This window comes from Manis pentadactyla, chromosome X (genome assembly GCF_030020395.1).
Source record: "Manis pentadactyla isolate mManPen7 chromosome X, mManPen7.hap1, whole genome shotgun sequence".
NCBI classification, from domain to species: domain Eukaryota; kingdom Metazoa; phylum Chordata; class Mammalia; order Pholidota; family Manidae; genus Manis; species Manis pentadactyla.
Window position 1 is genome coordinate 133,629,011 of NC_080038.1, and position 18,847 is coordinate 133,647,857.

General features: G+C 37.2%; 1 protein-coding gene across 8 annotated transcripts in view; it reads right to left on the reverse strand.

Annotated features, from left to right (window-relative positions):
• The window catches only part of ATP11C (ATPase phospholipid transporting 11C), a 204,714-nt gene that overhangs the window by 48,830 nt on the left and 137,037 nt on the right, over positions 1–18,847 (reverse strand). For 6 of the 8 annotated variants that reach the window (XR_005025386.2, XM_036888186.2, XM_036888187.2 and 3 more), the window contains 9 exons: positions 12,916–13,044; positions 11,030–11,133; positions 8,874–8,924; positions 7,849–7,913; positions 7,436–7,517; positions 6,377–6,527; positions 5,582–5,779; positions 950–1,111; positions 115–266 (listed from right to left, as the gene is read on the reverse strand). Coding sequence is in view for 7 of the 8 variants with exons in the window: in XM_036888186.2 (XP_036744081.2) it covers positions 115–266; positions 950–1,111; positions 5,582–5,779; positions 6,377–6,527; positions 7,436–7,517; positions 7,849–7,913; positions 8,874–8,924; positions 11,030–11,133; positions 12,916–13,044 (1,094 nt within the window). In the remaining variant the exon portion in view is untranslated. The remainder of the gene's footprint in view (positions 1–114; positions 267–949; positions 1,112–5,581; positions 5,780–6,376; positions 6,528–7,435; positions 7,518–7,848; positions 7,914–8,873; positions 8,925–11,029; positions 11,134–12,915; positions 13,045–18,847) is intronic. The other 2 variants (XM_036888191.2, XM_036888190.2) reach the window with 2 other exon arrangements.

Here is an 18,847-nt window from a genome sequence, read left to right on the forward strand (position 1 = left end):
GATATACCCTCTTAACAAATTTTGAAGTGCAAAATACCACATTGTTAGCTATAGATATAATGTTGTATGGCAGCTCACTAGAAATTATTCATCTAGCACAACATAAGCACTTACTTTTTAGCTCCTTTCACCAAAGCTATTTCATCTGGTGAAGAGGACATATAGGTTAATTCAGCTGATTCTGTTGTTCCATCAACAGCATCATTTGCTCTAATTTCTACAGTATGACATAAACACAAGGCACGCAGAAAGAGCTCTTCTCGATTCTGTTGAACAGTAACCGAAAAATAACTATATTATTTTCACTTTGATCGCTTGGTAGGAAGTCAGTGAACAGAGAGAAGATATTAATGGAAAGAGAATGTTATAATCTCCAGAAAACAGAGTAGCAGAAATTTATAAATTCTTCATACTAAAATGAACTATATAATCTCCTAGTTCCTAACAGCATTCTTGGTTCACAGGTAACATACCCTAGGGACTGTGTTAACTCATTCAGGTTACCATAGTATCAGCTAGTACCAAAGCAGTGACTTCTTCATGGCCTAAAAAAGTTCATTCATTCACAATCTGGCAATAGCTCAAGTGCAGGGAGATTCCACTTCATTTAATGTCTAGACACTCCTGGGACTCAAATGATTTGAACAGACATTCTTGGAACAGCTCATATTTTTTTAAAGACAAAGTACAAAGAAGTATGATTACACAGACAAGCAAATGGAAGTTTTACCCAAATGCCACTTCCTATAATTCTTTCTACTTATAAATTGTACTTATTTATAAATTGCAGAGGTATTAGTAAAAGAAGAAAGATAAAGTCAAAAGAATAAACAAAAGGTGCAAAAGTCTATGTCATGCACCCAAATTCTTCATTTCCGCTATGCAGTGTTAGCACATGCATACATAGATTGACTTCTCAAGGTAAAATGGTAATGCAAAAAATTGCCACCTTATCTGCTTTGTCAAAATATGTTAAGGGTCCATCAGTCTGAGAGAGTCCATCAGCCTCCTGAGCTACACCTTTATACTTATGCCCATCTATGCAGCATTCAATGAATTCCATGCTGTTTTCAGTGAGTGTTCCAGTCTTATCTGTAAATACATAATCCACCTAAAAACAAGAACATGAACATATGTATTTTTACTTTCTTCAGTGTAATTAATTTTTATTTAGCTGTAAGGCAGGGCTATTATCAGATCCATAGAAAAGTATTTTTCCTAAGACTTCTTGTCAAATGTCAGCTAATTATAGAAGTAGTATTATCAAGAGAAATGAATGAGTATTTTTAAAAACACTGAAATAGTGTCACATGTCTAAGGTAGACCTAGTCAAATAGAGAAGATTAATAGGAAGGAAAAATGTGGCTATTTTATTAAACTAAGAAACCCTTCAATATAATAACCACTTATTTTGATGTACAGAAGTTACAATAGAAAGTCAATTTTCCAAGTGGAAAACAAGAATATACTGACCACTTATTTCGCACATACACACATAGAAAAAATATTTGATAGGAACATAACTGAAGGTAACAAAATGTTTCCTTGAAAAGCAAAATGTTCTATAAATATACTAGACTGAAGTAAAATGCACTGTCTTATAATGCATATAAGAGTTACAGAACATAGGAGAAATAAAAATGTTAACAGTTACTTAGGAGACACAGTAAGTCAATTATGTTAAAAAACAATTGAAATTTCTTTCTACATACTATGTATATTTTCAAATACTCCTCAAAAAAGTTTCCAAATTAAAAAAAGCAGAGTTTATAATGGTAGGTTAAAGTATAATATAAACATACTTTCATAAATAATGGGAAAAATATACTATGAACTTTTTCATGTAAAATAAGCCACTTTGAGCATTTCTATTTTATCTCAGTTTTTCTCTCTTCTATTTATAACATCTGGCTTTTGGAAACCCACAATTTTAACCTCCTTTTTGGCAATTCATACTTAAATAGTTAAAATTATGGGCTGACAGGAACAAGCATAAGCACAAGATTAAAGTTTTTATTATTTAAGGGAGAAAGAGATGAACTCCAGCAGTGGTTTCTTTCTAATTATTTTTCAGAGCTTTTCATGGTAGCAGCTCTGGCACAAATATAGCATTCCAATCATCCTTTTTTTTTGCTGTTAGCTAGCCAAGTTTGAATTCTCTCTTTAAATTAATCCAAGTGGCATTATTCCTCTATTGTCTAGATTTTTCCAGTTAAAATGAAATTCTTTGGGGCTTTTCTTCAGATCAAAATTATTAACCTTCATTTTCCCCTGAAGGTTGTCCTGGGATGTTGTACCTCCTGTACTTGGATGAGCATTAACACACTCAGAAATGTTTTGAATGTCAAAGGTGGTAGTTAAAAAAATATAAAGTGCAATTATTTCCCTATATAAGTGCAGTATGGATCTGCATACAATTAATCTCCCAGGAATAGGCCAACAAACTATACCCTAATACAGTAATTATCAAACTGTAGTGTGCAGCCCAATCACTTAGTGGGTTTGTTCAAACTCAGATCACTGGGTTATATCTCCAGAGTTTCTAATTCAGTAGCTCTGGAGCAGGGCTGGATAATGTACATTTCTATTAAGTTCCCAGGTGATGCTGATTCTACTGGTCCCAGGATCATATTTTAAGAATCACTGATCTAATACATGCCCTATATTCAGGTAAGGGGGAGGAAGGAAATGGCTGCTATTACAAAGTATTCTCATGTTTAAAGGAGAGAAAGGGCTAAACAGTGAAAGGCTACTGCTTAACTCTGACTCTTAACAGCTGCTTCCTCTTTAGTGGTGGGTTTGAGCCTACTGGAAAGAGTCGTCTCTGTCAGCAAACTGAAACCCATCATTTTATGGATGGAAAGCCTAAAATGAAATAGCTGTTCTAGGGTAGAAAGAGCCCTGAACTAAAGGATGAACACCAGAAATCACCTACTTTATAGGTTAAAATTCTTCGTATCATTCAATCTAATGAAACACTTGAACTGGTGTCTTACATCCACCACCTACTAACTTTGTGACCTTGGCAAAATCTCTTCATTTCTCTGAACTTCAAGTATTAATTTTAAATAATCCAACCTGCTGCACAAAGATGTAAAGATTACAAAATAAAGCTCAATTAACAAACATGTTTGTAAGCTATAAGGTATTATACAGATGTTGATTGTCATTGTTGTTGACTTGACCAGAATCACAGAGTACTGGACTCTTCCCATCATCCCACATTCCTAATTTTTCTGATCAATTATGATCACATTGCTATAGTTACATATGATATATGTGTTTCCCCAACTAGATGGTGAACAACTTGAGGGTTTCTTGTTTACTTCTTAACAGTAACCTCAGTACCAAGAACAATAACCAATTAATTGAATTATTGGAGTCAGAGTACATACTCAGACACATCATTAGGCATAGATGGCAAGACTGGTAGGGGACAAAAAGCATGAAACTACCCCCACAATTTTTTCAAGATGAGTTGTCTAAAAGACTTATGTCTGTCATAAAAGACCCCATTCTTTTCCAAATGAACTGAGCAGTCTACTTTTTGTTTTCCAAGTCAAGCACCATCCTAAACATATTTTTCTATTTTTAATAACAATGTGGGTCATTTTGAAAGATGTTAATAAAGTGTTTGCAATGATATTGATGGGAACTGACACTGCTTTTAGCTATATCAAAAGCATTACCGATTTTAAATTATGAGGAAATTGGTTACACTTAATTTTGTGTGTACCAGTCCATTGAATGCTAAATGGCCCAAGAAAGTATTTTAAGACTTCTTTGCACTTTTATTCAGGTAGTTTCTACACATAGAAGCTAATAATGATGGCAAGTTGTTTTTATATTATATAAATTAAGTGGCAGTCTGGCTATTCACTTAGTGATTTGACTAAATGACAGTCACACTCAGAAAAGCAAGTTTTGGTAGAGGAAAGAAGTGGTGGCTCAAATGAAAATTGCAGTTTCTCTTCACTGATCAAATTTACCAGATCATCACCCAAACCTGTACTTTACTTTCTGTAGTGTGAACACAGCCTGGATGATAGGAACAGCATTATATTCCCATAGGTAATATGAAAGCTGCTGAGGTGGAGATCTGAATGAAAGAGAAGTATCTCATCTAGTGGAACTTGGCTGGATATTCTGCTTGTCTCTGATAAGCAACAGGTGTCAAATATGGAATGACGGCTATGCTATCTGTAGTACCCTGGGACTAGCCATGTTCATCCTTGGGTAGGTTGATTCATACAGCCAGGTCCTGGATCTAGAATAGGCAGATTTACTCAACTAAGTTGGCTGCCAGGGAAAAGTTCACCAGAGGTGGCTTGTGACTCAATTTTTTTTATGCAAAAAGACTGTAGATTGACGCCTTTTACTAGAGTAGTTCTACTCAGCACTGTTCCTGGATGAAAACTTCTGGTATAATAAGGTTAAGGTCAACTGTGACAGCTGATGTCACCTACAAGAGAATCTTCTGGAAACAATACCTAGGGGAAAAAAGCATTTGTTCATTCATTTCTTGTTCTATGCTTAGTGACTCAGTATCTCTATGTGGTGTAGATCACATGGTCTGGGATCCTAGAGTCCTGAGGTCAGGTCTGAACAAAATGGTTCTGAAGAGTCCTTTTACCCTTGTGACTGTAGTTGTCAAGAGGATACTTCCGTTCAGGCAAAGGCCATATAAAGAACAGAAATAGAGAGTCGGGGCAGAGAAGGACTAAATTCATGAAGAGAGTTTTGTGGTATAGATACAAATCAGCACCATTTAAGACAAGTGTGAGGCCCTGTTCCAGCCACACAGTTCCATTAAGGGAATCTGCATCTCCCAGTAATAAGAAATGACATTTCCACAGCCTTGACATTCTAAATATCATGAGAATTAAATGCAAGCCAAAAATTCCCTCAGCTTGTGAAGATCATTATATGACACATACTCAATGCAGACAAAGGGAAAAACTTTATACTGTAAGCACCTAAGAAATCAACACTTCAAGAATTAAAGCTAGACTGTATTGTGTTGGAAGACAAATGCACCTGGGTTAGAAATGAGGTCACAGTCTGAGCTACACTGGTACATGAAGGAAAAAGCATTTGAGGAGTGCATGCCCTCACATTTTCCTTCATTTAAATTCTTGCACTAAAAAAAAAAACTGTGCTTGCTAGGAATATATTCCATCTGATCAGAAATGTACCAAGAAAATGTCAGTAGGGCAATTCTGGTCAATTTTGTTCATGGAACAAAATGCATTTATAAAATAGCTATGTTTACTACCCCATATTCTATCCCCAAACGGTTATATATGGTGATGAGGACTACATGTTTCCTATTTGAAAGCAAAAGCCCATGATCTAACAACAGCATCAGATGAGTTTTAAAGAGAATTTCTATAGTATTCAATTTAATATATAAATTGGATTCTTCTCAAAAATGCCAGCAAAAAAATAACTAATGCTGAATAAAGGAATTTTCTTGGAATCACATTTCTAAATGTGAAATGGTCACATACATTGGTAATCCAAACTATAAGAAAAGATATTTTCACTATGTTAACTTATTTTAAATAAAATATGTTCTTACCTGACCAAGTTCTTCATTAAGGTCTGATGTGTTAACCAGGGCTCCTTCATTAATTTCTTCATCATAAAAGTCTTTATCCCATGAAATGAAAAAGGAGCCCAAGAATTTCTGCATTTCTACTGTGACATACATTGAGACAGGAATGATAAAGTTGAATAGAACCATAAATGACAGGAAGTCGGTGAACATTTTCAAAACCTAAAAGAAACAGGTCATGCTAATTAGATGCACAGTTCAATTAAACAAGTGTAATATAAAGAACTTACTTTCTGTCTTTTTATTTCAATGCTGAAAGCATGGATCTTCCTATAAAGAAACTTTGCAATGGCAATATCATTGGTCAAAATTATATCACAGTATATACAAACATTTAAAAGCACCCTCAATTTTATCATTATTCTTCAGTGAATATTCCCATGAACTTAAGACTTTTTTCACTTCCTTAAGTTCTCTGCTCCCCCCACCCACAGTCATGAAAGTACGATCAAAATTTTACATGTAGGCATCTATTATTCTTCTATCATGATCTATCACAAGCTCATATATGTTAACATGCCAGATTCTTAATTACTTAAAACTCTTAACTAAAAGAGATAAAAAAAACAAGCATAGATGTCTAAAGTAGAAGAAAACAAAACTATAAAACTTCTTAAATATTTAATAGCTTAGGGCTACAATACAACCAAGAGAAAACCCAGAAGCTAATGAAAGTTATCATTATGTGAGCAGCATTTCAATAAAGGGTGGCTTGGTCATAAAGTGCTAGAGTTAAAATTCAGATGTAGAACAAATTACCTTCAATGTTTCATGCTCTTTCAGGGTCTTTTGGTTATACCAAGGTTCATCATTATATGGTGTACTTTGCCAAACATACTTTAGAGTAGTGCACACTGCAGCTTTGGTCAGTAAGATAAATAAATACACAATCAAGAAGGCATTAATGGATCTGAAAAATAAGATAGCATGGATTTAAAAACCATCTAATACAACCAGTTCTAAATTAAACTGTTTGGTTTCTAAAGCTCTGCTGTGTACTATGTGTAACACAGCAGATGCCTGTACGTATGAACTTCAGTTATCATGGCTGAAGTGTTACTCTCAAGTGGAAAAATAGAAAAGCCAACCGCAACCTGTTGGTTGGTCACCAATGGTCCGCAAAGTGGAATGGGTGACTAACTTACACACCTTTAGTAAGGATCCTACAAGAGACAGACCCCGTCCCTACCATCATTACCTTCTCAAACCTTACAGGAGTAGGTTGTTTCCATTTCCCTGAGTCCTAAAGCTTTGGGTAGGGACTGGGGGAGCAAATGAGAGATTCTCAAGCTTAGTGTGGGTTTTTTAAATTGGGAAGTAGAGCTATTGAAAGGGTGCCACTGACATACTGTATCCATCTTAACGGCAGAGGGAGGTCCATGCTAGCGGCAACTGGCTTGAAGGTGTACCAAGTACCACTTCAGTTTTTGTCAAGGGACTATTATCTACACTGTAGAACCTCCTTACATATAGCAACTAGAGGACTGTAACACATTATCCAGCAGGAAAAGGGAATAAACTTATATTTCAACTGAACTCTGCCCTTGAATACTTATGTGACCTTAAGTATCTAAGTCAGTTATCATCTCTCAGACCATTTTTTAAACTGCTGACAGGTTAACAGTAATTACTGCATAGTTGCTTAAAAGGTTTAACCAAATCAGATATACATATCACTGAGCATAGTTCTGGAACACAGAAGTGCTCAAAATGGTAGCCATTATAAACAATTATTTTTGTTATGGCTGTTATTTGGAATTAATGAGAAGTAACTTTTTCAGTTTAATGATAACTGGACAAGTTGTGGTGCACACTAACTTTTCAACAGCAGAACGTTTTTGAGATTTTCCTTGGTAGTTCAAAGCCATTTTGGTTTCCATCCCAGTGTAAACAGCAATTCCTGAGGAATAACAGAATACAATGAAAACTAGGTTACAACCAAGAATGCCAACCACCCTCCACCCAGCCTTGAATCTATCAAATTTTTCAGTTTATAAAAGTAAGAATTTTAAACCCTCTTCTAAACATATCACTTATAGTATAATTTTAATTCTACATAGTTTATCTGTCATATTTTAAGTTAGTTCACCACCTATAAGTAAGTTTCCAACACCTAAAAATAGGCTTAGATTAAATGTCAATTATCTATCATCTTCTATTTTTAACATGCACTATTTACACACAGGCTTTACAAACATACTTCTAATAAGTATATCTAAAAAACTGTTCACCATATATCTTCTTGGTATTTTTCAGAGTAGCTCCTTTCAACAAGAGATTTTCAGGTCCCAAAGATCTAAATAAAAAATGAACACAGCTTATCCAAAAAGTTCATTAAATAGTATCATCAAGTGTGGGTCATATTTTGCCCCAACACACATCTGTCTCCAAGGGGTTCAGAATGTAGATACATTCTACTTATATGCTTACTCCCCAGGATGAGCTGAAAGAGCATTCCCTCTGAATTACTTGAGGGCACATCACAGATGGAAGCACAGGACAGGAGTGGCCAGCAACACAGAGGTAAAGAGATGCATATAGAGATAAAAGGATTATGAGTCATAGCAAGATGAGAACAGAGCAGCAGTCAGCAAGAAGCAGAAAGAGGCTGACAAACAAAAGACTGGAAAAGCCAATGCCAAGGTGGGAAAGACACACTGACATATTTTTAGAGAATAAACCCACTTTTTGGGGATCACTGGACACTTGGTATTTCTTTAATTTCCTTCTGAGTGTGGCTATAAAGGCCAAGTGGAATAGTTGAGGTAATTAACTGGATGACAGAAGAGGAAATATCACTTTTTATGTGAATTGCTTCATTATAAATGATTAGCCTTTCATTTTACTGAAGTCCAGGTAATTCTGCCAGCATTTTATGTACTGCCTAGTCCCTCATACTCCCAGAGAACAGTGGTTTAAGGGAGGTACCAATATCGTCAGCCACTGCACAAGCAAGGACAATTAATAGTGCCAAGAACAGATTTGGAAATTTCAGTTGACATGTCTAGAGCTCTGCAATTTTGGAAACCCTCAGCACCACCCGCTCCTAGACACACACTCAGAATCTCTACCACCAGAACCCTACCAATGACAAGGTTAGTTACTGAAGACCCATTAGTGAGGTACAGGCTAATGACTCCAGGTTATTCACCTTTACATCCCTTTCTATAAAGACAAGGACAAACTATTTTAATGGGCTTAAAAAGAGAAACACACTCCCCCCTACAAGGACAGATTAAAGAAATGACAAACTAACCTGGCAACCACCTGAAGACTATTACTATAGATATTAATTCGTCCAACAAACCTGCAAAAAGAACATAATAGCAAATGTGTTTTTTATATTGAGGTAAAATCTATATACCACAAACACAGGAATGAAATCAAAATACAAATAATGCAGAAGAGGTAAGACTATGAATAAACTATTAAAAAAAGTTATTCTGAACTAGCAAGGTGTGAAACATTTTCATCTAATTTAAAAAATATTATGGATTATTAGAACATAAATGAAGTTTCTAAATTGATTTTCAAGATCTAGTTGGCACTGTGTGTGCATACAAGATCATTCTCATTTATATTTTTTATACTTTATATAAACCACTGAGAAAGGTGTTTGGTGGTAAAACACAACTTTAAAACCATTAGTTCAGTAGTTTTTTTTCATCTGAATATACATCAGACTCACTGGAGGGCTTATTATTTATGGGACCTATCCACAAGCTTATGATTTAGGTGAAAATTTGCATTTTCAACAACTTCTGAGGTGATGTTGCTGCTACTGGTAGCCCAAGATCACCCTTTGAGAAACACTGCATTAGTATCAGACAGTGAATACTTGATTACCATCTTGGAAATTTCCAACCTGTGTCTTGCTGCTGATTTAAATACTGAACTTGATCTGATCACTTAACATGGCTAGGCACATGGTAATCTGTATTTCTGAAAAATGGGGTAAAAAGGCCTAACACTTCCTTAACAAGAGTGTTGAGTATTTTATAATTTGTATTATTATTTTTCCAGAAAAATATAACTATTATTATTATATACACAAGGTATGAAGGTCTGCTCATTCACTTATATTAATTTTGCCAGTACTGTGCTAGAGATACACTAATAAGCAAGAAAGACATGTTCTTTGCCCTACAACAGACAACTAAACAGGCAATTAAATGTTTGTGATTTCCTCTAGGTTGGGGAAAGTACAAGGTTTTCTAAAATCACATAGCAAGGGCATTCAACCTAGTCTAGAGAAATTAGGAATAACCTTCCCTGCCCCAAAATTCTCTTTCATATTTAAGGTAACTGAAAAATTTAGGAGTCGTCTTATAGATATGCAAGGAAGTATATTATTCTTTAACACAGGCAGAATCAGTCAGTCACTTTTCTGTAACTCCAAGGGCCTTTTACTCACCTCTATTATTTTCAATGCACTATAAGCCTAGGTTTATTGTTTTATTTCCTTTGCAAACTGTGAGCTCCTTGAAGGCAGGGAACAGCTGTTTTGCTTTGTGGTTCTACTTTCTATTATCAAGGTGGATACAGAAGAAAATGGAGAAGAGGAAAGAAGGAATGATGGGAAGGAGAGAGGGCAGTGTTCTTGTATTAGGATGAATATTCAGTTTTTCCACTACTGGATATTGGTGTAGACCAAATCCAACCATTTGATCCTCCATTATGATCAACAGCATTCATTAACAAGATGGCTGACATATGTAATGCATACCATCTGTAACAGAGGAATAGATTGGTATTAATTGGCCCACTTGGGGAAAAAAAACCTGTCACTCTACCCTCATTAACACCATGCTCTAATCAACCAAACTAACCAGTCTTAAAAAATAAAATGCCAAATTTTTGACAACCCACAATGACTGTTAATCAACAAATCTACTCCAGAAAGCCTTAGTAAAAATAGAGGAAATAACACCACTTCACAGGTTCCTCAACTTAGAAGTGTTTACTATGACAAGAAAAAGCCTATTTGCAATACTCAGTTCATCATGATCACCATAAAAGAGGACAGAGTGACTACTAATTGTGTGGTCCCAGATCCTCTTCTCTCTAATATTGGATGACACATAAAGTGGTTTTTGTTTTAATTAACTCTGGTTAATACATGAGTTTGATAGATCAGCCTTATGGAATAACATAATCTTAAAATTTGATGCATGACCATGTTTACAAATAACAAAAATAAAAATCACAAGAAGCCTGGACTCACAGTGATGTACCTCAGGCTGGTAGTGAACAATGCTGATTTGATTCATTTCCCTGCCCAAAGGAAGCAATAGTTCATAAAAACACACATGAAAGGAGGCTGGCTAAGTGATGGGGGTTTCTTTGCAATATTGGTGGCACAGAGGAGCAGAGCCAACAGACAACAGTAAAATGAAACCAGGTGATTCTTACTTGTAGAGGTCAGGTTGAGGCTGTTCACATTCAATTGCTGCTCGGAGCTTATCGATGGAATCAGCTGTACACAGTGTGATAGTATCACGTACCGCATAATGTGTCTACATGAAGGCAAAAGAAAAAACAAAAACAAAAAAAAGTGTTTCTTTTCATAAGTGTACACCACCTAATTCCAGGAACACAGTATGTTTTAATAAGAGACTTTGGCAGAATAATACAAATACTGATGCATACTTCCCACTAAACTTTATGGTATCATTCCTCAAATATGTTACAAATAATGAGAAAAATAACCCCTTTACAAGGGGATTCCAAAGACACTGTGAAGACTAAAAGCTTTTCTTGATACTGACAGCAGAGAGAATTTCCATTTGCAGCATGCATATAATTAACTGAAACCCCCATGGAAAACTTAATGCTTTGTTTCCCTCCTATTTAGAGAACTGAGACCTATTATTTTGCTCACCGTAGTGCATGGTGATGTAAATATACACATATGGATCGAACATAACCCTTTTGATCATAAGAATGCTAAAATTTTGTCAACAGAAAGAAAAAATACCATTAACACTTTCATTACACAAAGAGCATAATTAGTGATCTTAAAAATGCTCAAAGTGGCTACATTTCATATGAGGAGCAGGGAGATGCTGATAATGTGCCTTGCTTTAGTTAGAGAGTCAGAATAGTCTACTAGTATATGTTATGTGCTTGATTCACCCAGAACTCAAGGCAGGCTCCAATGGACCAATTTATAAATCATCAAAGAAGGGCTAACACAGACTCAAAGAATGCACCACTTACGCAGAACAGAAAGCTGCTGTATGGTCTTCGGCGAATATTATGGACTGCCTGAGTTATATTTAAAATTAGCTCCTAAGTTTGAAAACCTATGTACTTTTAGCTGATTTGGTCAGACCAACTCAATTGGAAAAAGAAACTACTTGAAATGTTTCTTTCTGTAAACAACTTTTTCCCATATTAGTGAATCTTTAGATAGATTTCTCAATTTTTATCTTGACATTCCCTCAAATGTAACTTTGTTTTTGAGCAGTTTAAATGGGACTAGTTCATCACCATGCCCTTGAAGTATAAAATTAGTTATCTGACAAGCATTTAAGTTCTTTTTCATATACTGATTCGTGGTCCTCAACTCTATATGGAATAAATTAGCAGAGGAAAGCTCGCAAGGATTCACACAGAGGTGAGCATGTTAGTACCCTTCCTGAAGGCAACATATGGAGGACACAACTTCATGCCCTGTGGAGCTCAGGACAATAGCCAAGAACTGACTGTGCCAGAAAGTACCAGGGAAATAAGTTACCCAGTTTGAAAAAATTTACGTTATCATATTTATAATTATTTCTAGTTGCAATAAAGCAAACATTTGCAAACTACACCCTAACGTATTTTTAAAAAAGCAATCAAATTACTCCAGGTTAGATTTTCTAAATACCAGAAATAAACACTTTTTAAAGAAAATATTTAGCACTTTCAAAATAAGAACATATCAAACTGTAAGGCTGGAGTACATGAAGTTATTTTTGTAGTTTAACATAGTTTTAGCCTAAGATTACTCTCATTTTTAAAAGCTTAAATAAAATATTGAATGGGTTATGTCAATATTAAATGCAGCAGTGCTATAAAACAATGTGGTGGCCTTTATTTGGGGTGTGGATTTTCCTCACCCAACACCACCCTTTTCCCCAAAGTTGAGTATTTGCTTAGAACTTCAAAGACAATTATACAAAAGCTATCTTCAAATACAAAACTTACACAAAAAGGAAAAAATAAGATAAAAGATTAGGAGGCAGTGGGAAGTAGTATTGTATGATTAACTATCCTGAGATCAAAAGATTTAGGCAAGGTTTAGTCTCCATTACCTTGCAATTGGATTCCCCATCAAGACTGGCTGTAGTAACATAACAGGTTCCATCACTAGTGCAGGAAGATAGAAGAATAAGATCACAGGGAAAGGTTTCATCTGCCTGTACTTCTACTACATCACCAACCTAGTATGCAAAGAAAAAGAAATATAAATATTCTTAATTCCAAAGCATTCATTATACCTCAAACTTAGGTCACAACAGTAGGAAGAGACCTCTCCCACTCAGGAGCTTAGAGAATGTCTCAGCATCCTACACCATGTGAAAAGTGATGGAAGAATATACTCGATATTCAGAATTCTCTTTAAGGTCATATGGACTTAGAATGCTTTCAGATTACCTTACTATTGAACTTTAACCTCTAATAAATGATTCCAGCACCCAGGGACCCTTTGCTCTCTGATGTTTCTAGTACTGCTGTTTGATAAGACAATGACCATTACAACTTCATGAATGAATCAAGAAAATCTACATGTCTCAACTTGAGCACTTCATGAACACTGGGCAGACACATTCCCACTGTGCACCATGCATATTTCAACATGTTTTGCCTTCCAAGTTATAACAGTTATTCTTATTGGGGCCAGTTTATTCTTCAGTGCTCAGAAAAACTCAGCTAATTAGAAGGCAGCTATTTTCCCCATGACATTTGGAAAAAAAGTAATTTTCAAATAGGTCACTTTCTAAGAATTCATCTGCTATCAGGAGAATGAACTAATACAGCAATGAGAAACAACTTTCTATCACCAAGTAGAAGAAAAACGTGAGAGAAGAAATCATGAACCATTTGTATTGCAAGTAATTTAGTAAGGTAGGAAATAAATCATCATGGTTAAAAGGTAGGATTTTCTCACCTGACATAGCCCAGCCCTGTCACTTAACTATAAGACCTTGGGTAAGTGCCTTAAATGATTCCAACTACCTCATAGGATTGGTTTGAGCACAAAATGAGGATACAGGTAAAGTGTTTGATGAAGTGCCTGGCATATTCACCATTTGATAGGTGTTAATTATAATTTACTACTACCCCACAACTACTTTACTCTCAAGTTATGAACAGAAACTATCCAGTCTGGGGCTTCCAACATTTTTCATTCTGAGGCACACAGAGAAAATGAAAAGTAACACTTGTACAGCACCCTCAGATAAAGAAGAGGCTGCTAGTAGCAAAAAATAACCCACTTTAGGACAGAGTCAATATCTATCACACCAGCATGGTTGTAAAATGCTGTACTAACAAATGACATACCTGCCTTCGATTTGCTACACAATTTGGCAGATAAAGGTGAAGATTTCACCTTTTTTAGTTCATTAGAAAACTGAGGTTGAAACGCAACCAAGTGAGCTGAATTTCAAAGGGTGAAAAGTTCTTCCAAAGAGACTGTTTCACGAATGACAGGAAGAGATGGCTGCCATAAAAGTGCATAAGGAAGGGGGGAAAAGGGGCATTACGATTAGCAAACATAATGTAGGGGGTGTGGCATGGGGAAGGCAGTATAACACAGAAAATACAAGTAGTGATTCTATAGCATCTTACTATGCTGATGGACAGTGACTGTAATGGGGTATGTGGTGGGGACTTCATAATGGGGGAGTCTAGTAACCATAATGTTGCTCTTGTACATTAATGATACCAAATAAAAAAGTGCATAAGGAAGGAAGGAAACAGTAGATTTGTTTTTAACCAATTCTTAAAGGCTTGGTAGGAGCTAATGTGACAGTTTAGAATCTCTGCAAACCTGAGAGAAAAGAGATGACAACTACTCATCAGCCTCTCTTCAGGCACCCACTGGGTGTTCATGAGAAAGCATGAGGAAAAGAGATCTTAAAAGAGCCCTTTTCACTGGTACAGGCTTACAGGTTGTGACTGACTGCTGTGGAGGGACAGATGCAAAATCTTCTGGACTCTTCTTTCACATGAGGCAAAAGCCATCTGTGTTGTGGAGAAAGGCAAGAAACCATCTCTGGCATAGTCTTAGGGAAATGTCACTACTGCTAAAGAAGAACTAGAAGCAAAAGCCATCTGCTGCTGGGGATGGGCAGGAAACCCACTCATCCTGAGGACCTAGCACTGATAAAAGGCAGAGCTCAGCTTCCATGGGAGGTGCGGTGGGAGTATTACTGAGACTGCAACAGGAGAACCAAGAAACCACTGTGTTACCACCAGAAGCCTTGCAATGAATAACAAGAAATAGCAATCTACCACTGGGTGAGGAGAAAGGGAAGAAGAGAGGCACCCACTGTGTCTCAGGGATATAGTTCCTGCTGAAAGTAGAGGGTGAAAATGGAAAAAAGCCTTTGGCACTTCAGGCGCCACACAAAGCACAAGGCAAAGGCAATCCAACTCTTCAGGAATTTGAAGTCCAGTGGTGTACTCCAAGTATCAATAGCTACAACAAAAAACAAAGGCCGCTGAGCTCCTGAGAAGACTGACTCAAACCCCATGAGAGAAGAGGCATGCCTATTTGAGAACATAAATACTATTTACCTCAGGCTCTAGCATTCTTTTAAATACGTTATCCAAAACTCTATTATAAAAACATGCAAGACCCACCAAACACAGGATAAAACTGACCTAACATCAAGAGATAGTTAACAGGACCAGCCCCAGAAATGTTCAGGATTTTGGAATTACAAAACAGGGCCAAAAAAGAATTCCTGATTTCCCTTAACTTCCATCTTCATCCCTAAACCTATTCTACCAGTCTCCTCCATCATAACAGCACCAACATTTTGTTTAACAGCATTATTTAAATGACCCAGTTGCTTAGGTCAAAACCAAGAAGGCTATCTCTTTATTCTTTATTCTTTTTTCTTCTTTCTTCTCACTCCCTACATTCAATATGTCACTAAGTCCTGATGATTCTACCTTCAAAAAATATCCTGAATATATCCATTTATCTTAATTACCAAACAGGTGGTACAAAGTTGCGTTTATGAGCACAGACTCCACACCCAGATTTATTTTGATTCAGATCCCACCTTTCCCATGTACTAGTTGTGGACAAGTTTCTTAACCTCCTTGTGCCTCAGTTTCACCATTAGTGAAGATGGGATAATAAAAGTACTTACTTCATAGGACTATTGTGAAGGAAGATATTAAATGAGGTAATATAATGTAAAAGGGAACACTTGGCACATTTATGTAATATATATAAATGTTATATTCTGTTTTTATTATTGTTATGTCTTCTACTATCATTCTAATATAAGCTCTTACTATCTTTTGCTTGTATTATAGCAGTAGCCACCTAACTGGTATCCTTGATTAACTTTTGCCCATGCCTCTACTTTGCTTACTTTAGAGTTGTCTTAAAAAAAAAAAAAGATCCCTGGCTTTGAAACCCTTCAATATATTTCTGTTGCACTGAAGATACATACCAAGTCACTCCTAATCAACAATAATGCCCCTACTCCCCAGCCAAGCAATCAAACATTACCCACTTTTGGTTTATAAGTATCTCTCTCTACACACAAACACTTCAGAAGGACTGAACCAAATAGCATTTCAAACAAGAGCATCAACTAATTTAATTAAGATTATACCTGGGTAAGGTCAGACTTAATGGACAAAAGCTTTGTGAAAGGAAGGTGGAAGATAGGAGTCTTTATAAGGGAGTGGGGGTTGACAGCAAAATCAGAAAGAGGAAATGAAAGAAAGAGAGGAGAGATATGGGAGACTTTTACTTGCTTTGCAATTTTAGTTAGTACCTGGGAGCAACAGATTTAATGCTATAAATCATTTAGGCTACCTTTGGTTCCTATGCTGAACATCAATGCTGAGTTTCTATAACTGGTTTTGAAATTTCAGATCCCAACCACCCTAGTTCATCACAGGGTCTTCCCCTCTGGGATTCAGAGAATGGAGAAAAGAGAAAAGAATGAAACATATTCTCTGCCAAACTCAGGTAACCCTTCCACACTTACTTAGCTTTCCTGACATCATTCTTACTATAAGAAGACACAAGACAATTAACCTAATGCTGGGGATATGGAGAACTCATGCCCAGAAATTCCAGGTATTCAATAAATAATTCAGGAATGATAATACCTGATAAAAGTACAAGGAGGAGAGAATGATTTTTTTATGAATATCACAGCCCCAAACCATTCTGGAAATTTTCTCACCTACTGTCTTCTGTTACAACCATCTTCCTCTCTTGTTCCAGGGAATTTCATTTTGATTAGTTTTCATATTTTAATCCGTACCAAATAGAAATATTCTTTAAAAAATAACACCTTGTCAGGGGGCGGAGCCAAGATGGGGGTGCGAGTAGAGCAGCGGAAATCTCCTCCCAAAACCATACATATTTTTGAAAATACAAGAAATACAACTATTCCTAAAAGAGAGACCAGAAGACACAGGACAACAGCCAGACTACATCCACACCTGTGAGAACCCAGCGCCTCACAAAGGGGGTAAGACACAAGCCGTGGCCCGGTGGGACCCAAGTGCCCCTCACCCCAGCTCCTGGCAGGAGGAGAGGAGTCGGAGCAGGGAGGGAGTGGGAGCCCAGGACTGCTAAATAGCCAGCCCTAGCCATCGGCACCAGAGCACAGATACACAGGGCGTGGTGTGCAGGACACTAGGGGAACAGGACAGTGAGACCTGTGAGCGGGTCCCACAGCCAGCACCCCTGGAACAAAGAAAAGCGAATGCTTTTTGAAAGTCATAAAGGGACAGGGACCCCACAGCTGGATGGAAGTGTCCCAGGACACTTAGCCCAGCAGCTGGGAATTCCAGGGAACACCAGGCACCCTAACCCCCTGGGCAGCAGTGCGGCTCAGAGGCCCCCTCACGGCGATAAACAGCCTCCGGCCTATCTCCCCTCTGACGGGGCTCTGCCATATTGGAGCAGCAGACCGAGGCTGGCCACGCCCATAGCAACTGCGGAGCTTAACTCCACAGCAACCGTGGAGCTTAACTCCACAGCGGCCAGGCAAGAATCAGGTAGAGCAGAGGGCCAAGAACAGCAGGCCCGTCTGCGCACAGCTGACTAGCACAAGCCGCTAGAGGTCGCTATTCTCCCAGGAAAGGAAGGCCACAAACCAGCAAGAAGGGACGTTCTCCTAGCCGACACACAGCGCCAGCCACACACAACTACTCTATCACCATGAAAAGGCAAAAGAATTTGATACAGACCAAAATCACAGAGTCAACCCCTGAGGAGATAGACCTAACCACCCTTCCCGAAAAAGAATTCAAAATAAAGGTCATAATCATGCTGACGGAGCTGCAGAGAAATATACAAGAGCTAAGGGATGACGTCCGGACGGAGATTACAGAAATGAAACAATCTCTGGAAGGATTTATAAGCAGAATGGATAAGACGCAAGAGGCCATTGATGGAATAGAAACCAGAGAACAGGAACGCATAGAAGCAGACACAGAGAGACATAAAAGGATCTCAAGGAATGAAACAATATTAAGAGAACTGTGCAACCAATCCAAAAGGAACAATATTCGCATTATGGGGTACCAGAAGAAGAAGAGAGAGAAAAAGGGATAGAAAGTGTCCTTGAATAAATAATGGCTAAAAACTTCCCCAAACTAGGGGAGGAAATAATCAACCAGACAACAGAAGTACACAGAACTCCCAACAGAAGGGACCTAACGAGGACAACACCAAGAAACATAATAATTAAAGTGGCAAAGATCAAGGACAAGGACAGACTTTTAAAGGCAGCTAGAGAGAGGAAATAGGTCACCTACAAAGGAAAACCCATCAGGCTATCATCAGACTTCTCAATAGAAACCTTAAAGGCCAGAAGAGAATGGTATGATATATTTAACGCAATAAAACAGAAGGGCCTTGAACCAAGAATACTGTATCCAGCACGATTATCATTTAAATATGAAGGAGGGATTAAAAAATTCCCAGACAAACAAAAGTTGAAGGAATTTGCCTCCCACAAAACACCTCTACAG